The following is a 20381-nucleotide window of genomic DNA, read 5'->3' on the forward strand; positions in this document are numbered from 1 at the left end:
AATTAACTTTGGAAAGCCAGTCCAACTGCGGCTGAGTAGACAGTGCTAGGGACTTGAACAACCTCCCCCAGCCACATCCAGCCTGAAAACGCCACGTACCATTACCCTGAATCAAAAGCCTTGCAGGCGTTCCAGAGCCCTCGCTTGAGAACTGATCTTCCCTGGAAGGTGATAGGGCGCACTTACTATTCTCAGGGTCTTCTTGGTGTGTAAATTTGCAAAACCACTGCTGGAAACCCTAGCATAATACAGAACACATTTTTCAGTGTAAGATCTCCATTACCCTGGGGAAGGAAGGGGTAGAATAGCAGTAATGAGAACCAATAAAAACTCCGAAATGCATTTCCTGTTGGGTACTACAGTAGGGCGGGACTTATGCCTTACGTGGCTGGCATTTCCTGTTCTCTCAGATTCATGCTTAGACTGACAACCTGTGCTTTGCCAATACCGAGTAGAGCAGGTGCCAGAGTTGTGTTCCCCGCAGTGTCTGTGAGACCCAGTAAGCTGCTCGGGTGACCGGCCCTTGGGGCAGCCCTGGGATCCCCATTCCGGGAACACCCCTGTTACCCGCCGCTCTGGCCCGGCTGGGCCCCCAGAGTCCGATGGCGGCGGGTGCGCTGAGGCGCCGGTTGGAGGTGAGTGCGCGACCCAGCGACCCAATCCTCCCCTATCATCGCACCGAGTCCTGCAGGCCAGGCGCGGTGAGTCTGTCCCATCCTGCAGCCCAGGCCCCAGCAACCAGTCTGGTGAGACAGTTGTGGGTGACACACGGTATGACCGGAGCATGAGCGCGTGCTAAGGGGCCTAGGGCGGTTTTCTTAACTGCAGTATAACACACCGAGGTCTGTTCCTGCCTGGCACCTTCGGAAAAGTTTGGGGTGTCCAACAACCTTCGTGACCTTCACTGCCTAGGGTCAATGTGAATAACAAATCAGTGTGAGAGTAAAGCAAGTTTTATACAGGTAGAAAAAAGAAAGAGGCCAGTATGGGCGACATAGTGCAGGAAAGAAAATGTGTTCCTGCAGTAGAGGCGGGGGTGGGGGTGGGGGTGGGGGCAGCTGGGAGGACAAGAGCGAAATAGTTCTTGGGTTTTTACCCATTTTCAAGGGTGGGGGCTATTTGTCCAAGGTTTTTGGTGCCAAATTCTGAGTGGGACACCCGGTTGGGAGAGGTACTTGTAGTTTGCATTTCTGGGATTACCGGAGGGGCTTCCTGCCATTAATGGTTTTCCTTTGTTGGTGCCCCAACGGAGGGCCTGTGGGTAAGTGTTGTGGCTTCCTACATCCTGTTTACACCTGTCAGGATTTTACTCTAAAATTTTTCTGCTCTGCCTCAGTTGTACTAGGTCATTCTGCAATACTTGAGCACTGTCTGGAAGCCATATACTAAGTTCAAGGCTGCTTTCACAGTGTGGAGCAGGAGGTTGCAGAGCTTAGGCAGTGAACTGGGGTGTGAAGGAGGAAGACATCACACTGTGCCCAGCTACGGGAAGTGTGAACTCATTGTCTGGGGTCCTTGGTGTGGGGATTGAGGGATGAAACATAAGCCCAACTTTGGCTCTGCTGTAGGGGCATGATCTGGGGAGACTGAGTATAATTGATGGGCAAGAGGGATGGAGCCCAGAAGGTTTGGCTTGAGACTAGATGCCTACTTCTCTGCTGCAGGACCAATGATTGCTGTTGTTGCTGAGGGCCATGTGAGTGGTAAATGAGACTGTTGAGACAGCAGGCAGCAGGGCTGTTTTTCTCTGTAGGCTGGGCATCCAGGATGGTTTTGGGAGTGGGAGAGGTTGCTCTGGAATAGCATTGGGCAGGACTGATGTCAGACAGATTATTCTGGTTTCACTTGTATTAATTCTGACAGGTTGTTGTGACCTTTGAGGATGTGGCTGTGTATCTGTCCAGGACAGAATGGTGCCTCCTTGATGAGGCTCAGAGACGCCTGTACCTGGATGTGATGCTGGAGAACTTTGCTCATGTATCCTCGCTGGGTAAGACACTGACTGCCCCTTTGTGCTCAACTTTGGCATGCCTGCACCCACCTTTGTTCAGGGCTGAGTTTGTTCCTGTTATAACCTCTAAGGGTCCTGACCAGACTTGCACTCAGGAGCCAAGGACAGCAGCAGTTTGCCTTGGGTTCACCTTTGATTCTGTCTGCACTGGTCCATTTTTGTCCCTCATTGCCACAAATGTTAATAAGTCTCTCTTTAAAAAGATCATGACGTTTATACTCACCATGCACTTGGACTAGGCTTTGTATGTCCCATACCCTTCATTCTTTAGGAGTTGCCATGTCCTCACATGTTGACTGTAGGTGCACAGTTTGCTCTCCCAGGTTTCTGGGTAGGTCTTGGGGTTGGCGGGGTGGTGTGTTGGCACTGCCCCCTTCTCTCCCAGCTGCCCCAATACCTGCTGTTCTGAAACCCCATAGAGGGGAAGGATTTGAGGTCAGTATTGTTGCCAGAAATCTAACTGATTTCACATTAAGTAGTGTGGAAAGTTGTTTTTCATCATCCTGTTGATAATACCCTCATATGTATATTTACTTTTCATCTTCATCTGAGGATATGTGTAGTAACTATCAGAGAGGAAGGCATAGAGAAACAGAGACAGGGGGATGGAGAGAGAGACACATACAGCAGTGCGAGACAAAAGCATCAGTCAGGTGGCTTCCTTATGTCCCCATGTAGGGATTGAACTTGCAAGCTTCTGGTGCTGCTGTGGAAAATTACCCAACCAACTAGTCCACCTGGCCAAGCTGAATAAAATATTTTATGTATATTTATTGGTTCTGTTGAGTGCAGTACAGTGAATCAAAGGGTGATGAGATTGAGTTTCATTCTGGGGCACATGCCTGGGTTGCAGGTCAGGTCTCCAGTAGGTGGCCCAGGAAAGGCAACCACACATTGCTGTTTCTCTCCCTCTCTTTGTCCCTTCCTTTCTGTCCCTAAAATTAAAATAAGTAAAATCTTTTTTAAAAGTGTATTCAGACTTCATATAATCTGCCTCTGAGATGACATATCCAATTTAGGTCTTGGTCTTGCCTACTTTGAAACTCTTTTCGCAGCTTTTGCTTTATTCATCATATTCTTCTCAATTCCTGAATTTCTCTTCTATTTTTTTATGGTTTCTGACTCTGATCCCCATATTTTGTGACTCTACTTGTTTGTTCATTATGTTGATTTCCATGTGCATTTGCTTGTTCCTCACTGAGGATTGTAAAAATGACTATTTGCATTTTAGCATGAGCAATGTGTAGATCTCCATTTATTGGGAATGCAGTACAAAACTGTTATGTTCCTTTTGTGATTTTTTTACATTGCTTTTGGTCTTAGTATTGAGATCTCAGCACTTTCTGAGACAGTTACTATAAAGATTAGTTTTTATATTCAAGGTTTATTTATTACTCACCAAGAGGGGAAGGGAGGAAGAAAGAGAGGGACCAAACCATCAATGTGTTAGAGAAGTGCTGATTGCTTCCCTCTAGCATGCCCTCAACTGGGGTCCTGGCCAGAATTCCAGTCATGTGGCCTAGAATTCCAGTCAGGTGCTGAGAATCTAGCAGGTGAGCTTTCTGTTAGCAGGCCAGTAGTCAACCCCAAGAAACACACAAGGCAGAGCTAGATGAAGTTTCATCTGCACTTGGATAGGAGTGTGTTTAGTAGGTGCTGTGCTGTGCTTTGGGGAGAGACAAGTTTCAATTCTAATTCTTCTGGCTGCCCCAGAACTGAAGTTAGAGTAGTGAAGACTGTGGGGGTCCCCTGTGGCCAGGGGAGCAGTTTTCCAAGTATCCAGTTGTCCCTGTTGAAATCTTGGTGGCAAAGATTGCTGGGAGTAGATGATGTTATGCCTTCATAAGATGTGATGTAGCCAAGGGGGGTTCCTCTTGATATCCTTTCTGGTGAACTACAGGTTCCTTTGAGATAAAATCTGTGGTAGATTGGCAGATATTACTGAGATTCCTGAGTTTCTCAGCAACAGTGGTAGCCATGGTCATTCACAAAACAGGCCACTAGAGACCACTGTAGCACAAGCTCAGTGGATTGGAGAGAAAGCTCTCACCCTTCTCTTAGGAATCTAAGCATCTTTGCTAAGCCAATGTCTCTTGCAATTCTTTCTGTGCCAATTCCTGTTTTATGCTCCACTTTATGGCTCTTGGAAAAATTGGTCCCCTAGTTATTTCTGTTTTTCCTTGGGGCTGCTTTTAGCAAGATAATTTTCTAATTACTCTTGAAGGGCACATAATATTTGTATTTTTTTTATTCTGCCATCCACCTGATGCTACTCCCATAGATCTTTTTCCTTTTGTCTGTTTGTGCGGAGTTGTTCTACAACAGTGCTGGTAATGCATGTCTTCTCTTTGCTCTTAAGTGTTGCATGATCACCATTTCATGTAACTGCTCAACTGGTAGGGAATGAATGGGTCCTTTGTGTGTAGCACAGCAGGATCATGAGTCCAGCTTTGACAGGATGGGCTCAGGGAGGCTCTGGTGATAGTGAATGTCACATGTGGAGGTTTTAGTTTCATGGCTTTGTTAAAACATAATGGGAATCCTCTTCTGTTTAACTGTATTTTCTCACCATTACCAGTGTCCTCACCTTAATCTTTGTGTCCTTTCCAAGTGTTGGCACTTTTCCTCCTTGTTCGTTCTCATAGTTATCTTTTCTACCATTGCTTGGAGCCAGGGCTCATCCCCGCCTCTGTAACCTCTAGAGCCCTAACTACCCTGTGTGTGAAGAGTGTTTTGGATGTGCCCTTCAAGTTTACTCAATGATCATTGGACATTGAAGCTGCAAATTTTTCAAAGAAACCTTGCATAGTGTCTATTCTCCTGGGGTTGGTTATCGTGGTTTTCTGCATATTCACATCCTCTAAGGGCCTGACATCACTAGCAGAAATGACTTTGCAGGCCGCCATCAGCGGAAGAACAACTTTTAGACCCTGTCTCTCCTTGTTCCACATCCTACCATAATTTACTTCCTTTAATGAGGGGACCATTATTTCTCTCTTAATGCCTGATAATGCACTAGTACTCTGTCTTAAACTCTATCCCACTTGCCTTGTCAATTGTCACAGGGAATCATCCTTACATATGACAGACACAAATTTATGATGAGAATATCCCCACCCTAGTTCACTGTGTACTTCACTAGTGTTTGCTTTTGTTCAGGTTGCTGCTGTGGAGCAGAGGATGTGGAGGCACCCACTGAACAGAAACTCTCTGAACAAGCGTTACAAGAAAAGTATCCCAAGGCAGCTTTGTCTTCCCAGAAGGGCCACCCCTGTGAGAGATGTGGGCCAGTCTTAAGAAACATTTTTCTCTTGGTTGATCAGCAAGGAACGCAACACAGTACAATACTGCTGAGGTGCGGAGCATGTGCAAAACCATTTTATTTCAGTGCCTGGAGGAACCAGAATCAGAAACAGGACACAACACAGAATTACCTCCTAAACAGTGTGGACAGTGTCTCACTTGGAGAGAGCTGCAATTCCCATATGTCATGGAAGCCTCATACGTCCAGTCAGGTTGGAAAAGACTTCACCATGACCTCAGGACATCCAGTGCCACAGGATACTGACACTATGCACAGGGCAAACAAAATCTCTCAGTCTGGAATAACTTTTCACAATACGAAGTATCATTATGTCCAAACAGAAAATAAGAATTCCATGGGTTGTGAAGATACACTTTTTGATGACCAGAGGTTCCTTACAGCGAGACAGTGTTTTGTGTGTTTTGAATGTGAGAAATCATTTTCCAGAATTTCTGCTTTCCGTGTTCATCAGAGAGTTCACACTGGAGAAAGGCCTTATGAGTGCAGTGCGTGCACGAAATCATATACCACTGGTACTGCCCTCCACAACTATCACAACGTTCACAATGGAGTAAGGCCTTATGAGTGCAGTGAATGCGGGAAATGCTTTCCCTATAGCTATGTTCTTAGACATCAGAGAGTTCACACTGGAGAAAAGCCTTATGAGTGCAGTGAATGTGGGAAATTATTTAGGTGGAGGTCTGGTTTTCTGAATCATCAGCGAATTCACACTGGAGAAAGGCCTTATGTTTGCAGTGAATGTGGAAAATCTTATATTACTAGTTCTAACCTCAAAAAACATCAGACAGTTCACAGTGGAGAAAGGCCTTACGAGTGCAGTGAATGTGGGAAGTTCTTTCGCAGTGCTTCTGCCCTCCGTGTACATCGCATTGTGCACACTGGAGAAAGGCCTTATGAGTGTAGTGACTGTGGGAAATTTTTTCGTAGGAGGTCCAATGTTTTGGAGCATCAGAGAGTTCACACTGGAGAAAGGCCTTATGAGTGTAGTGAATGTGGAAAATGTTGTACCAGTAGGTCTGGCCTCTATAAACATCACAGAGTTCATACTGGAGAAAGGCCTTATGAGTGCAAGAAATGTGGGAAATCTTTTGCCAGGAGCTTTACCCTGCGTTGCCATCAGAGAATTCACCTCGGAGAATAACCTTATGGCTGTAGTTTATGTGCAAATACTTTCATTAGTAGGTCCACCTTTTGTCATCATTGAGCTGTTTACACTGGATAAAGGCCTTTTGAGTGCAGTGACTGTGGGAAATCCTTTATCAGAATCAGTCACCTGCATTGTCATCAGAGGGTTCTCACTGGAAAATGTCCTTATAATTGAAGTGAATTTGGGTAATTCTCTTTTTGCATCCATAATTTCAGTTGTTATGACAGAGTTTACACTCCAGTGATGCCTTTTGATGGCTGAGATTATGTGTAATATCTTACCAGCAGTCATGGCCTGTTCTCATCAGAAAATTCAGAATCACTCAGTTCTTACAAGAGTATTCAGGAAATCTTTTTGTTCTAGACATGTGTGTGTTCTTCTCTGAGGTCACAGTTGATATGTTTTTTTATATACATGTCATTTGAGATTGTTTTCCTTGTAGCACTAACCTATATAATATTGAGAGACTTCAGTCTAGGGAAAGGCCTTAGGAGTGCAGTGAGTGTGGGAAATTCGCTTTCCGTCCTCTATCCTTTATATCAGCAGACAGTTTGCACCATAGCTAACCTTTAAGGAGATTTCAAATGTTGGAGATTTTTCCCTCATAGTCATGGCCACCTTAACACTGTTCACTCTTTAGAGTTTTAATGTGTGATGTAAACATGGAAATTTTTACCCAAGCGTCTATTCTGTTTTGACATTGGAGAATTCTCATTGTGTAAATGGCTAGATTATAGGAAATGTGTTTTTGTTTTTTGAAAATTTTATTCATTTTTAAAGAGAGGGAAAGGGAGACAGAAAGTGAGGGAGAGCAAGATCAATGTGTGATTTCCTATTGAACGCCCCCCAGTTGGCCCCCACCCCTGGCAACCCAGGGATGTGCCCTGACTGCAAGTCCAACCACCAACACTCTGGTTTGCAGGCCCCAACTGAATCCACTGAGCCTCACCAACCAGAGCCTTGAAAATGTGTTTTCTTTTTCAGTGTAATGGCACTGAAACTCTCTGGGGAAACATCAGAGTTGAATTTTATATATTCATTCCTACTATGGATATATCTCAGAAGTAGAATGTTTAAATTTTGAAAAGCCATACAAAGTACAACATCAACTAATTGTGCCTTTATCCATTCTTACCACAAGTGTATGCAAAGTGCAGTTCCTCACTGTGACAAAGTCTTCATTTCTTCAATTTTTCTGAATTTAACCTCTTTACAAATGTTTATTGTGCTCTCTCTGTCATTTTAGTTCTTTTAGTTATAGTTGCATGTTCCATTTTAGTTCCATTTCCTTGAGGATGTAGGATGAGCATTTTTGGTGTTATGTACTACTGATATGTTTTTAGTCAAATCTGTGTTCACATAATTTATCTGTTCCTTTCTTAATTTGGGCTACTGTCCTTTAAGAAATAGGGGAGTAAAGCAACAAAGGTATATATTCCAATGACACCCACTTTCACTCCTTGAATAACAAGTCATTTTCATGTTATGGAATAAATGTTTCTTTTTTCTAGGGATGTGATAATTGTTTTAATAGTGTGAAATATATCCAAATTGTTTGGGTTTTACTGTACAAATTGTAGTAGATACATATCATATCCTTTATAGAATTGTCTTCATTAATTAACACACTTCATCAGTTATGTAAGTTTCAACATTTAATCATATAATAAAAAGACTTGTGCCCTGTATAGTGTGTCTGAGTGGATTGAGAGCAGTCCTTCGAACCAAAGGGTCGCTGGTTCAATTTCCAGAGAGGGCACATGCCTGAGTTGGTGTCCAAGTCCTCAGAAGGGGCCCCTCCCTTATTTTGTCTATCCCATTCACTCTGTCTAAAAATGAATAAATTAAAAAATCTTTTTGCCCTGTCTAGTATGGCTCAGTGGATTAAGTGCTGGCCTAACAACCAAAGGCTCAGTGGATTAAGTGCTGGCCTAACAACCAAAGGATCTCTGGATCTATTCCCATTCAGCAGGGGATGCCAGGATTGCAGGCCAGGTCCCCAGTAGGGGGCGTGTGCGAGATAGCTACACATTGATGTTTCTCTCCTCCTCTTACTCCCCCCTCCCTTACCCTGAGTCTAAAAATAAATACATAAAATATTTTTATGTATTTATTTTTAGGGAGGGAAGGGAGGGAGATAGAAACATCAATATGCGGTTGCTGGGGGTTATGGCCTGCAACCCAAGCATGTACCCTGACTGGGAATCGAAACTGCGACACTTTGGTTCGCAGCCCGTGCTCAATCCACTGAGCTACGCCAGCCAGGGACATAAAATATTTTTTAAAAAATCTTTTTAAAAAGTCTAATCAAATTTAAGTCTGCCAGCAGAGATGGGGACATTCTCCACTGTGGCATATTAACACCTCAGTGCAGGGCAAAAACATAGCTAAGTCCAATAAAATGGAAAACACAGCTATTGATGCTGTTCTCGTTGCAGTTATGAATTTTCAACTTTGTTCTCATGTCTTAAAGTGCTTAACATCTGCCTCACAGTCTTACATGGGAACATTACCTGTAATTTCTTTGGTTTCTCCAGGGGAATCTACCTTGAGTGTTAGGTATATTTTGTCTACTGCCTTTACAGCTTAGCACATAGCTGGACACTAAGGAGGCCCCCATGACTCAGGCCTGGGCCTTTCTGCAAGTTCAGTTTTCTTTTGCATCACAGGCTCAAATTTATCCACTGTAGAGAATGTGGTGCATCATTTTGATTTTCTGTTTTTGCAACGTGTCACAGACATTCGCTCTGCATTACTGAGGACAGTGGGACGTGATACCTGGAACATATTCAGAACTCACAATGGAGACCTATAGTATCATTACTGCCCTCATGGACTATTCACCTCTTCTTCATAGAGGAAACTCAGTGCCCACATGACCCTGGACTCTGTCAGGACTGGTTACAGGAGACGATGTTGCTCACCATCTATTCCCTGACCATGTCCAGCAGCCACATCTTCCTTTCTAGTCTCCCTGTGTCAGCACCAGAGATCTCTCAGTAGTAACTATAGGCCTTTGGAACACAAGCCCTCCCTCCACTGTCCAGGACACTTTCGCCACAACTGAGAATCTTACTTCTGATTGTTCCAGACAGCAGCCAATTGGCCAAATTAGTTTTGGTCTATGTCTCCATGACCCAATTAGCATTGTTATGTCTCAGGGGCATTTTCAGAGAAGAGGATGAGTACTGATCATTCTTGATGATATTTGCTGTCTGCTTCCACAACATTTTCCTAAGCGATATAATCCATTTAAAAGCAAAAGTGGCATGGGTGGACACTCTGAAAATATATCCCTTGCCCCTTGTTTACGACTAACTGCTGTCAGTAGAATGTCTAGGATTAGTGCTCAATCTGTAAGCCCTTGTAAGTGTTCCTGATGTTCCATTTTCAACAGAGTGAGCAAGCAGCAGTGAGTAGCCCTGGTAAGTGACCTGGGACTTGAGACTTATTTTCCATGTGTCTGCATTTACATTGTATCCTACTACTTAGTTGTAAGTCAGACATTTTCCCAGTTATCGAAGAGATACAAGTACACATTTTAGTATTCAATCTACATGAGAAAAAGTAAGTGTTGGTCATGTTAAAGAGAATAATACTGTGGCATAGCTGTGGTCCCCTGAGCAGAATTCAGGGGTCAGTTAATTTTTCGACTCAGTTCAAGCAGTTCTCATTGAATTGTAACATCATCTCCATCCATTAGCTTGTAGTTAATTTACTTCCCTGATCATATTGCTAGTTATATTTTAGAGCCTTAACAAGTTTTTCAAGTGTGTCTTGGTGTCTCACATAATATAATTCATGAATGTGTTCCTAATCGTATTGCTTTGACATTGCCCTAGTTATCCTCATCTCACCTATACACCCCTAACAATGTAATGCACAAGTTCTCTTTCATCATGGTAACTACAAAACTATTTTCACAGTAATGAAAATACCAATAACTTTGTCACAAGTTATTTCTGCCAGTTTTTTTACTATTTTTTTTCTTGATATTTAAATTACAAGTACATGGGCTCCATTTTATGTTTATGTTTTGCATTTTCTATTTTGTAAGGTTTGTTTTATATTCTTGTAACATAATGTTATGTGTTCCATGGGGCCACCAGATTGTTAACCTAGTAAAATTTTAGTCTTCCGTGGGTCATACCCCACTTTATTGAGATGTGCCTTTCATCTGAGATGTGAGAGGTGCACTCTGATCAACTGGAATACAAATCCCTCAGACTGGAAAAAGATTGTGTGCAACAGAGCAAAGTCTCAGATTATCGTCTGCATTTTGTGATCTTAAAGAATTTTTAAATTACAGTATGAACATTTTCATTTTTGGTCTAGTACTACTGGATGTTTCATGCACTACAATATGCACTGAGGAGGAAATAATCCGTGTGACTAGCTTTGTTGGTATATTCTTGGTGGGCCTGGAAATTTAAATGCAATTTCTGGACTGAATTCCAGAAACTGCATGTCTTTGAGGTCTTACAAATGTACTGCCTTGTTAGTTTAAAAAAAATGTATAATTTAAATCGAGGCATCTGATCAAATGAGTGAAGACTCCAGTCACCCTGCTGCCTGGGCAAAGCTAAGACTTTTGGCCGCATCAGGAAGAGGTGCAATACATTAACTTCGCAAAGCCAGTGCAATGCGGCTGGGTAGGTAGTGTTAGGGACTTGAACAATCTCCCCCAACCACATGCATCCTGAAGGAGCCACGTGTCATGGGCCCAGAATCAAAGGCCTGTAGGCGTACCAGGGACCCTTTCCTGAGAAATGATCTTCCCTGGAAGGCGATACTGCGCACTTATTCTCAAGGTCTTCTTGGTGTGTAAATTTGCAAATCCACTCCTGGAATCGTTAGCGTAATTCAGGATGCCATCCTGGAGTGTAAGATCTCCATTACCTAGAAGGCAGGTGGAAGAGCAGGACGATGAGCCAATAAAAACTCTGAACTGCATTTCCGGTTGGGTACTACTGTAGGGTGGGACTTTTGCCTTCCATTGGCTGGTATTTCCTGTTCTCTCAGATGGCTCATTAGATGTTCAGCATGTGAGGTGCGAATATCCAGTAGAGTAGGCGACAAAGTTGTATTACCCGTAGTAGCTGTGAGACCCAGCAAAGCTGCTCAGGTGACCAGCACTTGAGACAATCCAGGGATCCCCATAGCAGGGAAAACCTTTTTGCTTGCTGCTCTAGTCCGGGCCTGCCCACAGAGTCTAATGGCGGAGGGCAGGCTGAGACACCGAGTGCAGGTGAGTACGCGACCCTGGTCCCTCCCCATCACCGCCCCTCGCCCTGCAGGATGGTCATGGGTGAGACATGGGGTGACCGCAGAAAGGGTGACGGGCTGAAGGGCCCACGGTAGTTTTCTTTCTGAACCTCTAACACCCCGGGGGCTGTTCTCGCTGGTCATGTTCAGAAAAGTTTTGCAAGTCGGACAACCATGTCCCTGATTGGGCCAGGGTCAATTTGAATAACAAATCAGGGTAAGACTAAAGCAGGTTTTATTCAGGTAGCAAAAAGAGTCCGAGTGGGCGACCCAGTGCAGTAACCAAGACGTGTGCCTCTAGTGGAGGTGGGCCAATTCCAGAGACAGCAGCAAAATAGTTTACCCTTTTCAAGGGAGGGGGCAGTTTTTGGCGACAAATTTTGAATGAGACTCTTATTGGGAAAGTTCCTTGTACTTTGCAGTCCTGTGGGTGCCCAAGGGGCTTCCTGCCATTAACTGTTTCTTTTGTTGGTGCCTAGAGGGAGTAGCTCATGTGAGATGTTGTAGCCTCCTACTTCCTCCTTCTACCTGTCAGTGTTTTTCCCTAAATTCTTTCTGCCCTGCCTCAGTTGTACTAGGTCATTCTGCAATACCTGAGCACTGTCTGGAAGCCATATTCTAAGTACTGGATGCTCTCAGAGTAATGCCTGTTGTGCAGAGCAGGAGGTGTCAGAGCTGAGGAACTGAAAATGGGGTGTGAAGCTGTGAAGGAGGAACACATCACACTGTGCCCAGCTAGAGGAAGTGTGAACTCATTGTCTTCGGTCCTCTGTTCTCAGTGTGGGGATTGAAGGGTGAAACATAAGCCCAACTTTGGCTCTGCTGAAGAGGCATGGTCTGGGAGACTCAGTGAAATTGGTGGACAGGAGGGATGGAGCCCAGATTTGGCTTGAGACTAGATGCCTACTTTACTGCTGCAGGACCAATCACTGCTGTTGTTGCTGAGGGCCATGTGAGTGGTAAATGAGACTGATGAGACAGCAGGCAGCAGGGCTGTTTTTCTCTGTAGGCTGGGCATCCAGGATGGTTTTGGGAGTGGGAGAGGTTTCTCTGGAATAGCATTGGGCAGGACTGATGTCAGACAGATTATTCTGGTTTCATTTGTATTAATTCTGACAGGTTGTTGTGACCTTTGAGGATGTGGCTGTGTATCTGTCCAGGACAGAATGGTGCCTCCTTGATGAGGCTCAGAGACGCCTGTACCTGGATGTGATGCTGGAGAACTTTGCTCATGTATCCTCGCTGGGTAAGACACTGACTGCCCCTTTGTGCTCAACTTTGGCATGCCTGCACCCACCTTTGTTCAGGGTTGAGTTTGTTCCTGTTATAACCTCTAAGGGTCCTGACCAGACTTGCACTCAGGAGCCAAGGACAGCAGCAGTTTGCCTTGGGTTCACCTTTGATTCTGTCTGCACTGGTCCATTTTGGTCCCTCATTGCCACAAATGTTAATAAGTTAACTCTCTCTTTAAAAAGATCATGACATTTATACTCACCATGCACTTGGACCAGGCTTTGCATGTCCCATACCCTTCATTCTTTAGGAGTTGCCATGTCCTCACATGTTGACTGTAGGTGCACAGTTTGCTCTCCCAGGTTTCTGGGTAGGTCTTGGGGTTGGCAGGGGTGGTGTGTTGGCACTGCCCCCTTCTCTCCCAGCTGCCCCAATACCTGCTGTTCTGAAACCCCATAGAGGGGAAGGATTTGAGGTCAGTATTGTTGCCAGAAATCTAACTGATTTCACATTAAGTAGTGTGGAAAGTTGTTTTTCATCATCCTGTTGATAATACCCTCATATGTATATTTACTTTTCATCTTCATCTGAGGATATGTGTAGTAACTATCAGAGAGGAAGGCATAGAGAAACAGAGACAGGGGGATGGAGAGAGAGACACATACAGCAGTGCGAGACAAAAGCATCAGTCAGGTGGCTTCCTTATGTCCCCATGTAGGGATTGAACTTGCAAGCTTCTGGTGCTGCTGTGGAAAATTACCCAACCAACTAATCCACCTGGCCAAGCTGAATAAAATATTTTGTGTATATTTATGAGTTCTGTTGAGGGCAGGACAGTGAATCAAAGGGTGATGAGATTGAGTTTCATTCTGGGGCACATGCCTGGGTTGCAGGTCAGGTCTCCAGTAGGTGGCCCAGGAAAGGCAACCACACATTGCTGTTTCTCTCCCTCTCTTTGTCCCTTCCTTTCTGTCCCTAAAAATAAAATAAGTAAAATCTTTTTTAAAAGTGTATTCAGACTTCATATAATCTGCCTCTGAGATGACATATCCCAATTTAGGTCTTGGTCTTGCCTACTTTGAAACTCTTTTTGCAGCTTTTGCTTTATTCATCATATTCTTCTCAATTCCTGAATTTCTCTTCTATTTTTTTATGGTTTCTGACTCTGATCCCCATATTTTGTGACTCTATTTGTTTGTTCATTATGTTGATTTCCATGTGCATTTGCTTGTTCCTCACTGAGGATTGTAAAAATGACTATTTGCATTTTAGCATGGGCAATGTGTAGATCTCCATTTATTGGGAATGCAGTACAAAACTGTGATGTTCTTTTGTGATTTTTGTTCATATTTCTTTTGGTCTTAGTATTGAGATCTCAGCACTTTCTGAGACAGTTACTATAAAGATTAGTTTTTATATTCAAGGTTTATTTATTACTCACCAAGAGGGGAGGGAGGAAGAAAGAGAGGGACCAAAACATCAATGTGCTAGAGAAGTGCTGATTGCTTCCCTCTAGCATGCCCTCAACTGGGGTCCTGGCCAGAATTCCAGTCATGTGGCCTAGAATTCCAGTCAGGTGCTGAGAATCTAGCAGGTGAGCTTTCTGTTAGCAGGCCAGTAGTCAACCCCAAGAAACACACAAGGCAGAGCTAGATGAAGTTTCATCTGCACTTGGATAGGAGTGTGTTTAGTAGGTGCCGTGCTGTCCTTTGGATAGAGACAAGTTTCAATTCTAATTCTTCTGGCTGCCCCAGAACTGAAGTTAGAGTAGTGAAGACTGTGGGGGTCCCCTGTGGCCAGGGAGAGCAGTTTTCCAAGTATCCAGTTGTCCCTGTTGAAATCTTGGTGGCAAAGATTGCTGGGAGTAGATGATGTTATGCCTTCATAAGATGTGATGTAGCCAAGGGGGGTTCCTCTTGATATCCTTTCTGATGAACTACAGGTTCCTTTGAGATAAAATCTGTGGTAGATTGGCAGATATTACTGAGATTCCTGAGTTTCTCAGCAACAGTGGTAGCCATGGTCATTCACAAAACAGGCCACTAGAGACCACTGTAGCACAAGCTCAGTGGATTGGAGAGAAAGCTCTCACCCTTCTCTTAGGAATCTAAGCATCTTTGCTAAGCCAATGTCTCTTGCAATTCTTTCTGTGCCATTTCCTGTTTTATGCTCCACTTTATGGCTCTTGGAAAAATTGATCCCTAGTTATTTCTGTTTTTCCTTGGGGCTGCTTTTAGCAAGATAATTTTCTAATTACTCTTGAAGGGCACATAATATTTGTATTTTTTTTATTCTGCCATCCACCTGATGCTACTCCCATAGATCTTTTTCCTTTTGTCTGTTTGTGTGGAGTTGTTGTGCAATAGTGCTAGTAATGCATGTCTTCTCTTTGCCCTTAGGTGTGCATGGTCACCATTTCATGTAACTGCTCAACTGGTAGGGAATGAAAGGGCCTTTTGTAGCCCTGGCTGTCATAGCTCAGTGGACTGAGTGCAGGCTGTGAACCAGGCATCGCAGGTTTGATTCCCAGTCAGGGCACATGCCTAGGTTGCAGGGCACGGCCCCCAGCAACCGCACATTGATGTTTCTCTCTCTCTCTCTCCCTCTCTCTCTCTCTCTCTCTCTGTCTCTCTCCCTCTCTCCCTCTCCCCCTCTCTCTTTCTCATTCCCTTCCCTCTCTAAAAATAAATAAATAAAATCTTAAAAAAAAAAAGAAAGGGTCCTTTGTGTAGCACAACAGAATTGTGAGTCCAGCTTTGACAGGATGGGCTCAGGGAGGCTCTGGTGATAGTGAATGTTACTTCTGGAGGGTTTGGTTTCACAGCTTTGTTAAAACATAACAAGAAACCTCTTCTGTTTAACTGTATTTTCTCACCATTACCAGTGTCCACACCTTAATCTTTGTGTCCTTTCCAAGTGTTGGCACTTTGCCTCCTTGTTAGTTCTCATAGTTATCATTTCTACCGTTGCTTGGAGCCAGGGCTCATCCCCGCCTCTGTAACCTCTAGAGCCCTAACTACCCTGCGTGTGAAGAGTGTTTTGGATGTGCTCTTCAAGTTTACTCAATGATCATTGGACCTTGAAGCTGCAAATTTTTCAAAGGAACCTTGCATAGTGTCTGCTCTCCTGGGGTTGGTTATTGTGGTTTTCTGCATATTCACATCCTCTAACAGCCTGACATCACTAGCAGGAATGACTTTGCAGGCCACCATCAGCAGAAGAACAACTTTTAGACCCTGTCTCTCCTTATTCCACATCCTACCATAATTTACATCCTTTAATGAGGGGACCATTTATTCTCTCTTAATGCCTGATAATGCACTACTACTCTCTCTTAAACTCTATCCCACTTGCCTTGTCAATTGTCACAGGGAATCATCCTTACATAAGACAGACACAAATTTGTGATGAGATTACCCCTACCCTAGTTCAGTATGTACCTCACTAGTGTTTGCTTTTGTTCAGGTTGCTGCTGTGGAGCAGAGGATGTGGAGGCATCCACTGAACAGAAACTCTCTGAGCAAGTGTCACAGGAAAAGTATCCCAAGGCAGCTTTGTCTTCCCAGAAGGGCCACCCCTGTGAGAGATGTGGGCCGGTCTTAAGAAACATTTTCCTCTTGGTTGATCAGCAAGGAACGGAATACAGCACAACATTGCTGAGGTGTGGAGCCTGTGCAAAGCCATTTTATTTCAGTGCCTGGAGGAACCAGAATCAGGAACAGGACACAACACAGAATTACCTCCTAAACAGTGTGGACAGTGTCTCACTTGGAGAGAGCTGCAATTCCCATATGTCATGGAAGCCTCATACATCCAGTCAGGTTGGAAAAGACTTCACCATGACCTCAGGACATCCAGTGCAACAGGATACTGACACCATGCACAGGGCAAACAAAATCTCTCAGTCTGGAATAACTTTTCACAATACGAAGTATCATTATGTCCAAACAGAAAATAAGAATTCCATGGGTTGTGAAGATACACTTTTTGATGACCAGAGGTTCCTTACAGGGAGACGGTGTTTTGTGTGCTTTGAATGTGAAAAGTCTTTTTCCAGAATGTCTGCTCTCCGTGTCCATCAGAGAGTTCACACTGGAGAAAGGCCTTATGAGTGCAGTGAATGTGGGAAATCTTATACCAGTGGAACTGCTCTTTACCACCATCACAACAGTCACAATGGAGTAAGGCCTTATAAGTGCAGTGAATGTGGGAAATGTTTCGCCTATAGCCATGTTCTTCTTATTCATCAGAGAGTTCACACTGGAGAAAAGCCTTATACATGCAGTGATTGTGGAAAGTTATTTAGGTGGAGGTCTGGTTTTTTGAATCATGGGAGAATGCACACTGGAGAAAGGCCTTATGTTTGCAGTGAATGTGGGAAATCTTATATCACTAGTTCTGAACTCAGAAGACATCAGACAGTTCACAGTGGAGAAAGGCCTTATGTTTGCAGTGAATGTGGGAAGTGCTTTCGCAGTGCTTCTACCCTCCGTGTGCATCATATTGTGCATACTGGAAAAAGGCCTTATGAGTGTGGCGAATGTGGGAAATTTTTTCTAACTAAGTCCAACCTTTTAGAGCATCAGAGAGTTCACACTGGAGAAAGGCCTTATGGGTGTGGTGAATGTGGGAAATGTTATACCACTAGGTCTGGCCTCTCTAAACATCACAGAGTTCACACTGGTGAAACACCTTATGAGTGCAAGAAATGTGGGAAATTTTTTACTAGGAGCTCTACCCTGCGTTGTCATCAGAGAGTTCACCTTGGAGAATAACCTTATGGCTGTAGTTTATGTGCAAATACTTTCATTAGTAGGTCCACCTTTTGTCATCATTGAGCTGTTTACACTGGATAAAGGCCTTTTGAGTGCAGTGACTGTGGGAAATCCTTTATCAGAATCAGTCACCTGCATTGTCATCAGAGGGTTCTCACTGGAAAATGTCCTTATAAATGAAGTGAATTTGGGTAATTCTCTTTTTGCATCCATAATTTCAGTTGTTATGACAGAGTTTACACTCCAGTGATGCCTTTTGATGGCTGAGATTATGTGTAATATCTTACCAGCAGTCATGGCCTCTGTTCTCATCAGAAAATTCAGAATCACTCTGTTCTTACAAGAGTATTCAGGAAATCTTTTTGTTCTAGACATGTGTGTGTTCTTTTCTGAGATCACAGTTGATAGGGTTTTTATATACATGTCATTTGAGATTGTTTTCCTTGTAGCACTAACCTATATAATATTGAGAGACTTCAGTCTAGGGAAAGGCCTTAGGAGTGCAGTGAGTGTGGGAAATTCGCTTTCCATCCTCTATCCTTTATATCACTAGACAGTTTACACTGGACCTAAGCTTTATGGAGACTTCAAATGTTGGAGATTTTTCCCTCATAGTCATGGCCACCTTAATACTGTTCACTCTTTAGAGTCTTAATGTGTGATGTGAACATGGAAATTTTTACCCAAGCGTCTATTCTGTTTTGACATTGGAGAATTCTCATTGTGTAAATGGCTAGATTATAGGAAATGTGTTTTTGTTTTTTGAAAATTTTATTCATTTTTAAAGAGAGGGAAAGGGAGACAGAAAGTGAGGGAGAGCAAGATCAATGTGTGATTTCCCATTGAATGCCCCCCAGTTGGCCCCCACCCCAGGCAACCCAGGGATGTGCCCTGACTGCAAGTCCAACCACCAACACTCTGGTTTGCAGGCCCCAACTGAATCCACTGAGCCTCACCAACCAGAGCCTTGAAAATGTGTTTTCTTTTTCAGTGTAATGGCACTGAAACTCTCTGGGGAAACATCAGAGTTGAATTTTATATATTCCTACTATGGATATATCTCAGAAGTAGAATGTTTAAATTTTGAAAAGCCATACAAAGTACAACATCAACTAATTGTGCCTTTATCCATTCTTACCACAAGTGTATGCGAAGTGCAGTTCCTCACTGTGACAAAGTCTTCATTTCTTCAATTTTTCTGAATTTAACCTCTTTACAAATGTTTGTTGTGCTCTCTCTGTCGTTTTAGTTCTGTTTCCTTGAAAATGTAGGATGAGCATTTTTGGTGTTATGCACTACTGATATGTTTTTAGTCAAATCCGTGCTCACATAATTTATCTGTTCCTTTATTAATTTGGGCTACTGTCCTGTAAGAAATAGGGGAGTAAAGCAACAAAGGTATATATTCCAATGACACCCACTTTCTCTCCTTGAATAACAAGTCATATTCATGTTATGGAACAATTGTTTTTTCTTTGGAGGGATGTGATAATTGTTTTAATAGTGTGAAATATTTACAAATTGGGTGTTTCCTGTACAAAGTACAGTAGATACATGTCATATCCTTTAAAGAATAATTGTCATTAATGAACACACTTTATCACTTTTTTAAGTTCTAACCTTTAATAATACAATAAAAAGCCTTGTGCCTTGGATAGTGTCTCTGAATGGATTAAGAGCAGTTCTGCAAATCAGAGGGTCACTGGTTCGATTCACAGTGAGAACACATGCCTGAGTTTTCTGCCAGGTCCCCAGAAGGGGCCCTGGGACAAGAAAGCTTACATTGGTGTTTCTTAGTTTGTGTGTCTCATTCCTTCTGTCTTAAAATAAATAAATTAGCCCTGGCTGGCATAGCTCAGTGCGTTGAGTGTGGGCTGTGTACCAAAGCATTGCCAGTTGAATTCCCAGTCAGGGCACATGCCAGGGTTGGGGGCCAGGTCACCAGTAGGGGGCCACGTGGGATGTAACCACACATTGATATTTCCCTCTTTTTCTCCTTCCCTTCCTCTGTCTAAAAATAAATAAAATGTTAAAAAATATATAAATAAATACATTAAAAATCCTTTTAAAAAGTGTGTCAGGAAGAGATGGGGATGTTCTCCATTATGGCATGTTAGGGCATCAGTGCAGGGCAGAGACAAGCAAAGACCAGTGAAATGGAAAACAGCCAATGCTGCTGTTTTCGTTCTTGCAATTATCATGAATTTTCAACTTTGTTCTGATGTCTTAAAGTGCTTTAACATCTGGCACACAGGCTTCATGGGAAGAGTACCTGTCATTTCCATGGTTTCTCCAGGGGAAACTACATTGAGACTTAGCTATATTTTTTCTACCATTTTTTTTAGCTTAGCATACAGCTGGACACTAAGGAGACCCCTGTGATTGAGGGCCAGGACTTTCTGCAAGTTCAGTTTTCTTTTGCATCACAGGCTCAAATTTATCCAGTGTAGAGAATGTGGTGCATCATTTTGACTTTCTAGTGTTTTTGCAACATGTTGAAGACATTCACTCTGCATTACTGAGGACGGTGGGACATGATACCTGAAACATATTCAGAACTCACAATGGAGACCTATAGTATCATTACCCACCTGCTGGAATGTTCACCTCTTCTTCATAGAGGAA

General features: G+C 43.4%; 1 protein-coding gene across 1 annotated transcript; it reads left to right on the top strand.

The window, feature by feature from the left end:
* The first annotated feature begins 320 nt into the window (after positions 1 to 320).
* On the top strand, positions 321 to 8164 carry LOC123826823 (zinc finger protein 211-like). The gene is made up of 3 exons (XM_045850977.1): positions 321 to 635; positions 1864 to 1990; positions 5171 to 8164. Exons 1-3 carry the CDS (start codon positions 603 to 605, stop codon positions 6475 to 6477), a joined length of 1467 nt encoding a protein of 488 aa, XP_045706933.1. The 5' UTR covers positions 321 to 602; the 3' UTR covers positions 6478 to 8164.
* The last annotated feature ends 12217 nt before the right edge of the window (positions 8165 to 20381 follow it).

The sequence above is a fragment of the Phyllostomus hastatus genome, unplaced genomic scaffold (genome assembly GCF_019186645.2).
Source record: "Phyllostomus hastatus isolate PE091 unplaced genomic scaffold, TTU_PhHast_1.1 phas_contig_133, whole genome shotgun sequence".
NCBI lineage: Eukaryota > Metazoa > Chordata > Mammalia > Chiroptera > Phyllostomidae > Phyllostomus > Phyllostomus hastatus.

Bases quoted from the DNA above. Each gene is read 5' to 3' on its own strand.
- LOC123826823 (XM_045850977.1), top strand. From the start codon at position 603: ATGGCGGCGGGTGCGCTGAGGCGCCGGTTGGAG. The intron at 636-1,863 runs GTGAGTGCGCGA...TAATTCTGACAG, and splicing joins CGCTGAGGCGCCGGTTGGAG to GTTGTTGTGACCTTTGAGGA. The intron at 1,991-5,170 runs GTAAGACACTGA...GCTTTTGTTCAG, and splicing joins TGCTCATGTATCCTCGCTGG to GTTGCTGCTGTGGAGCAGAG.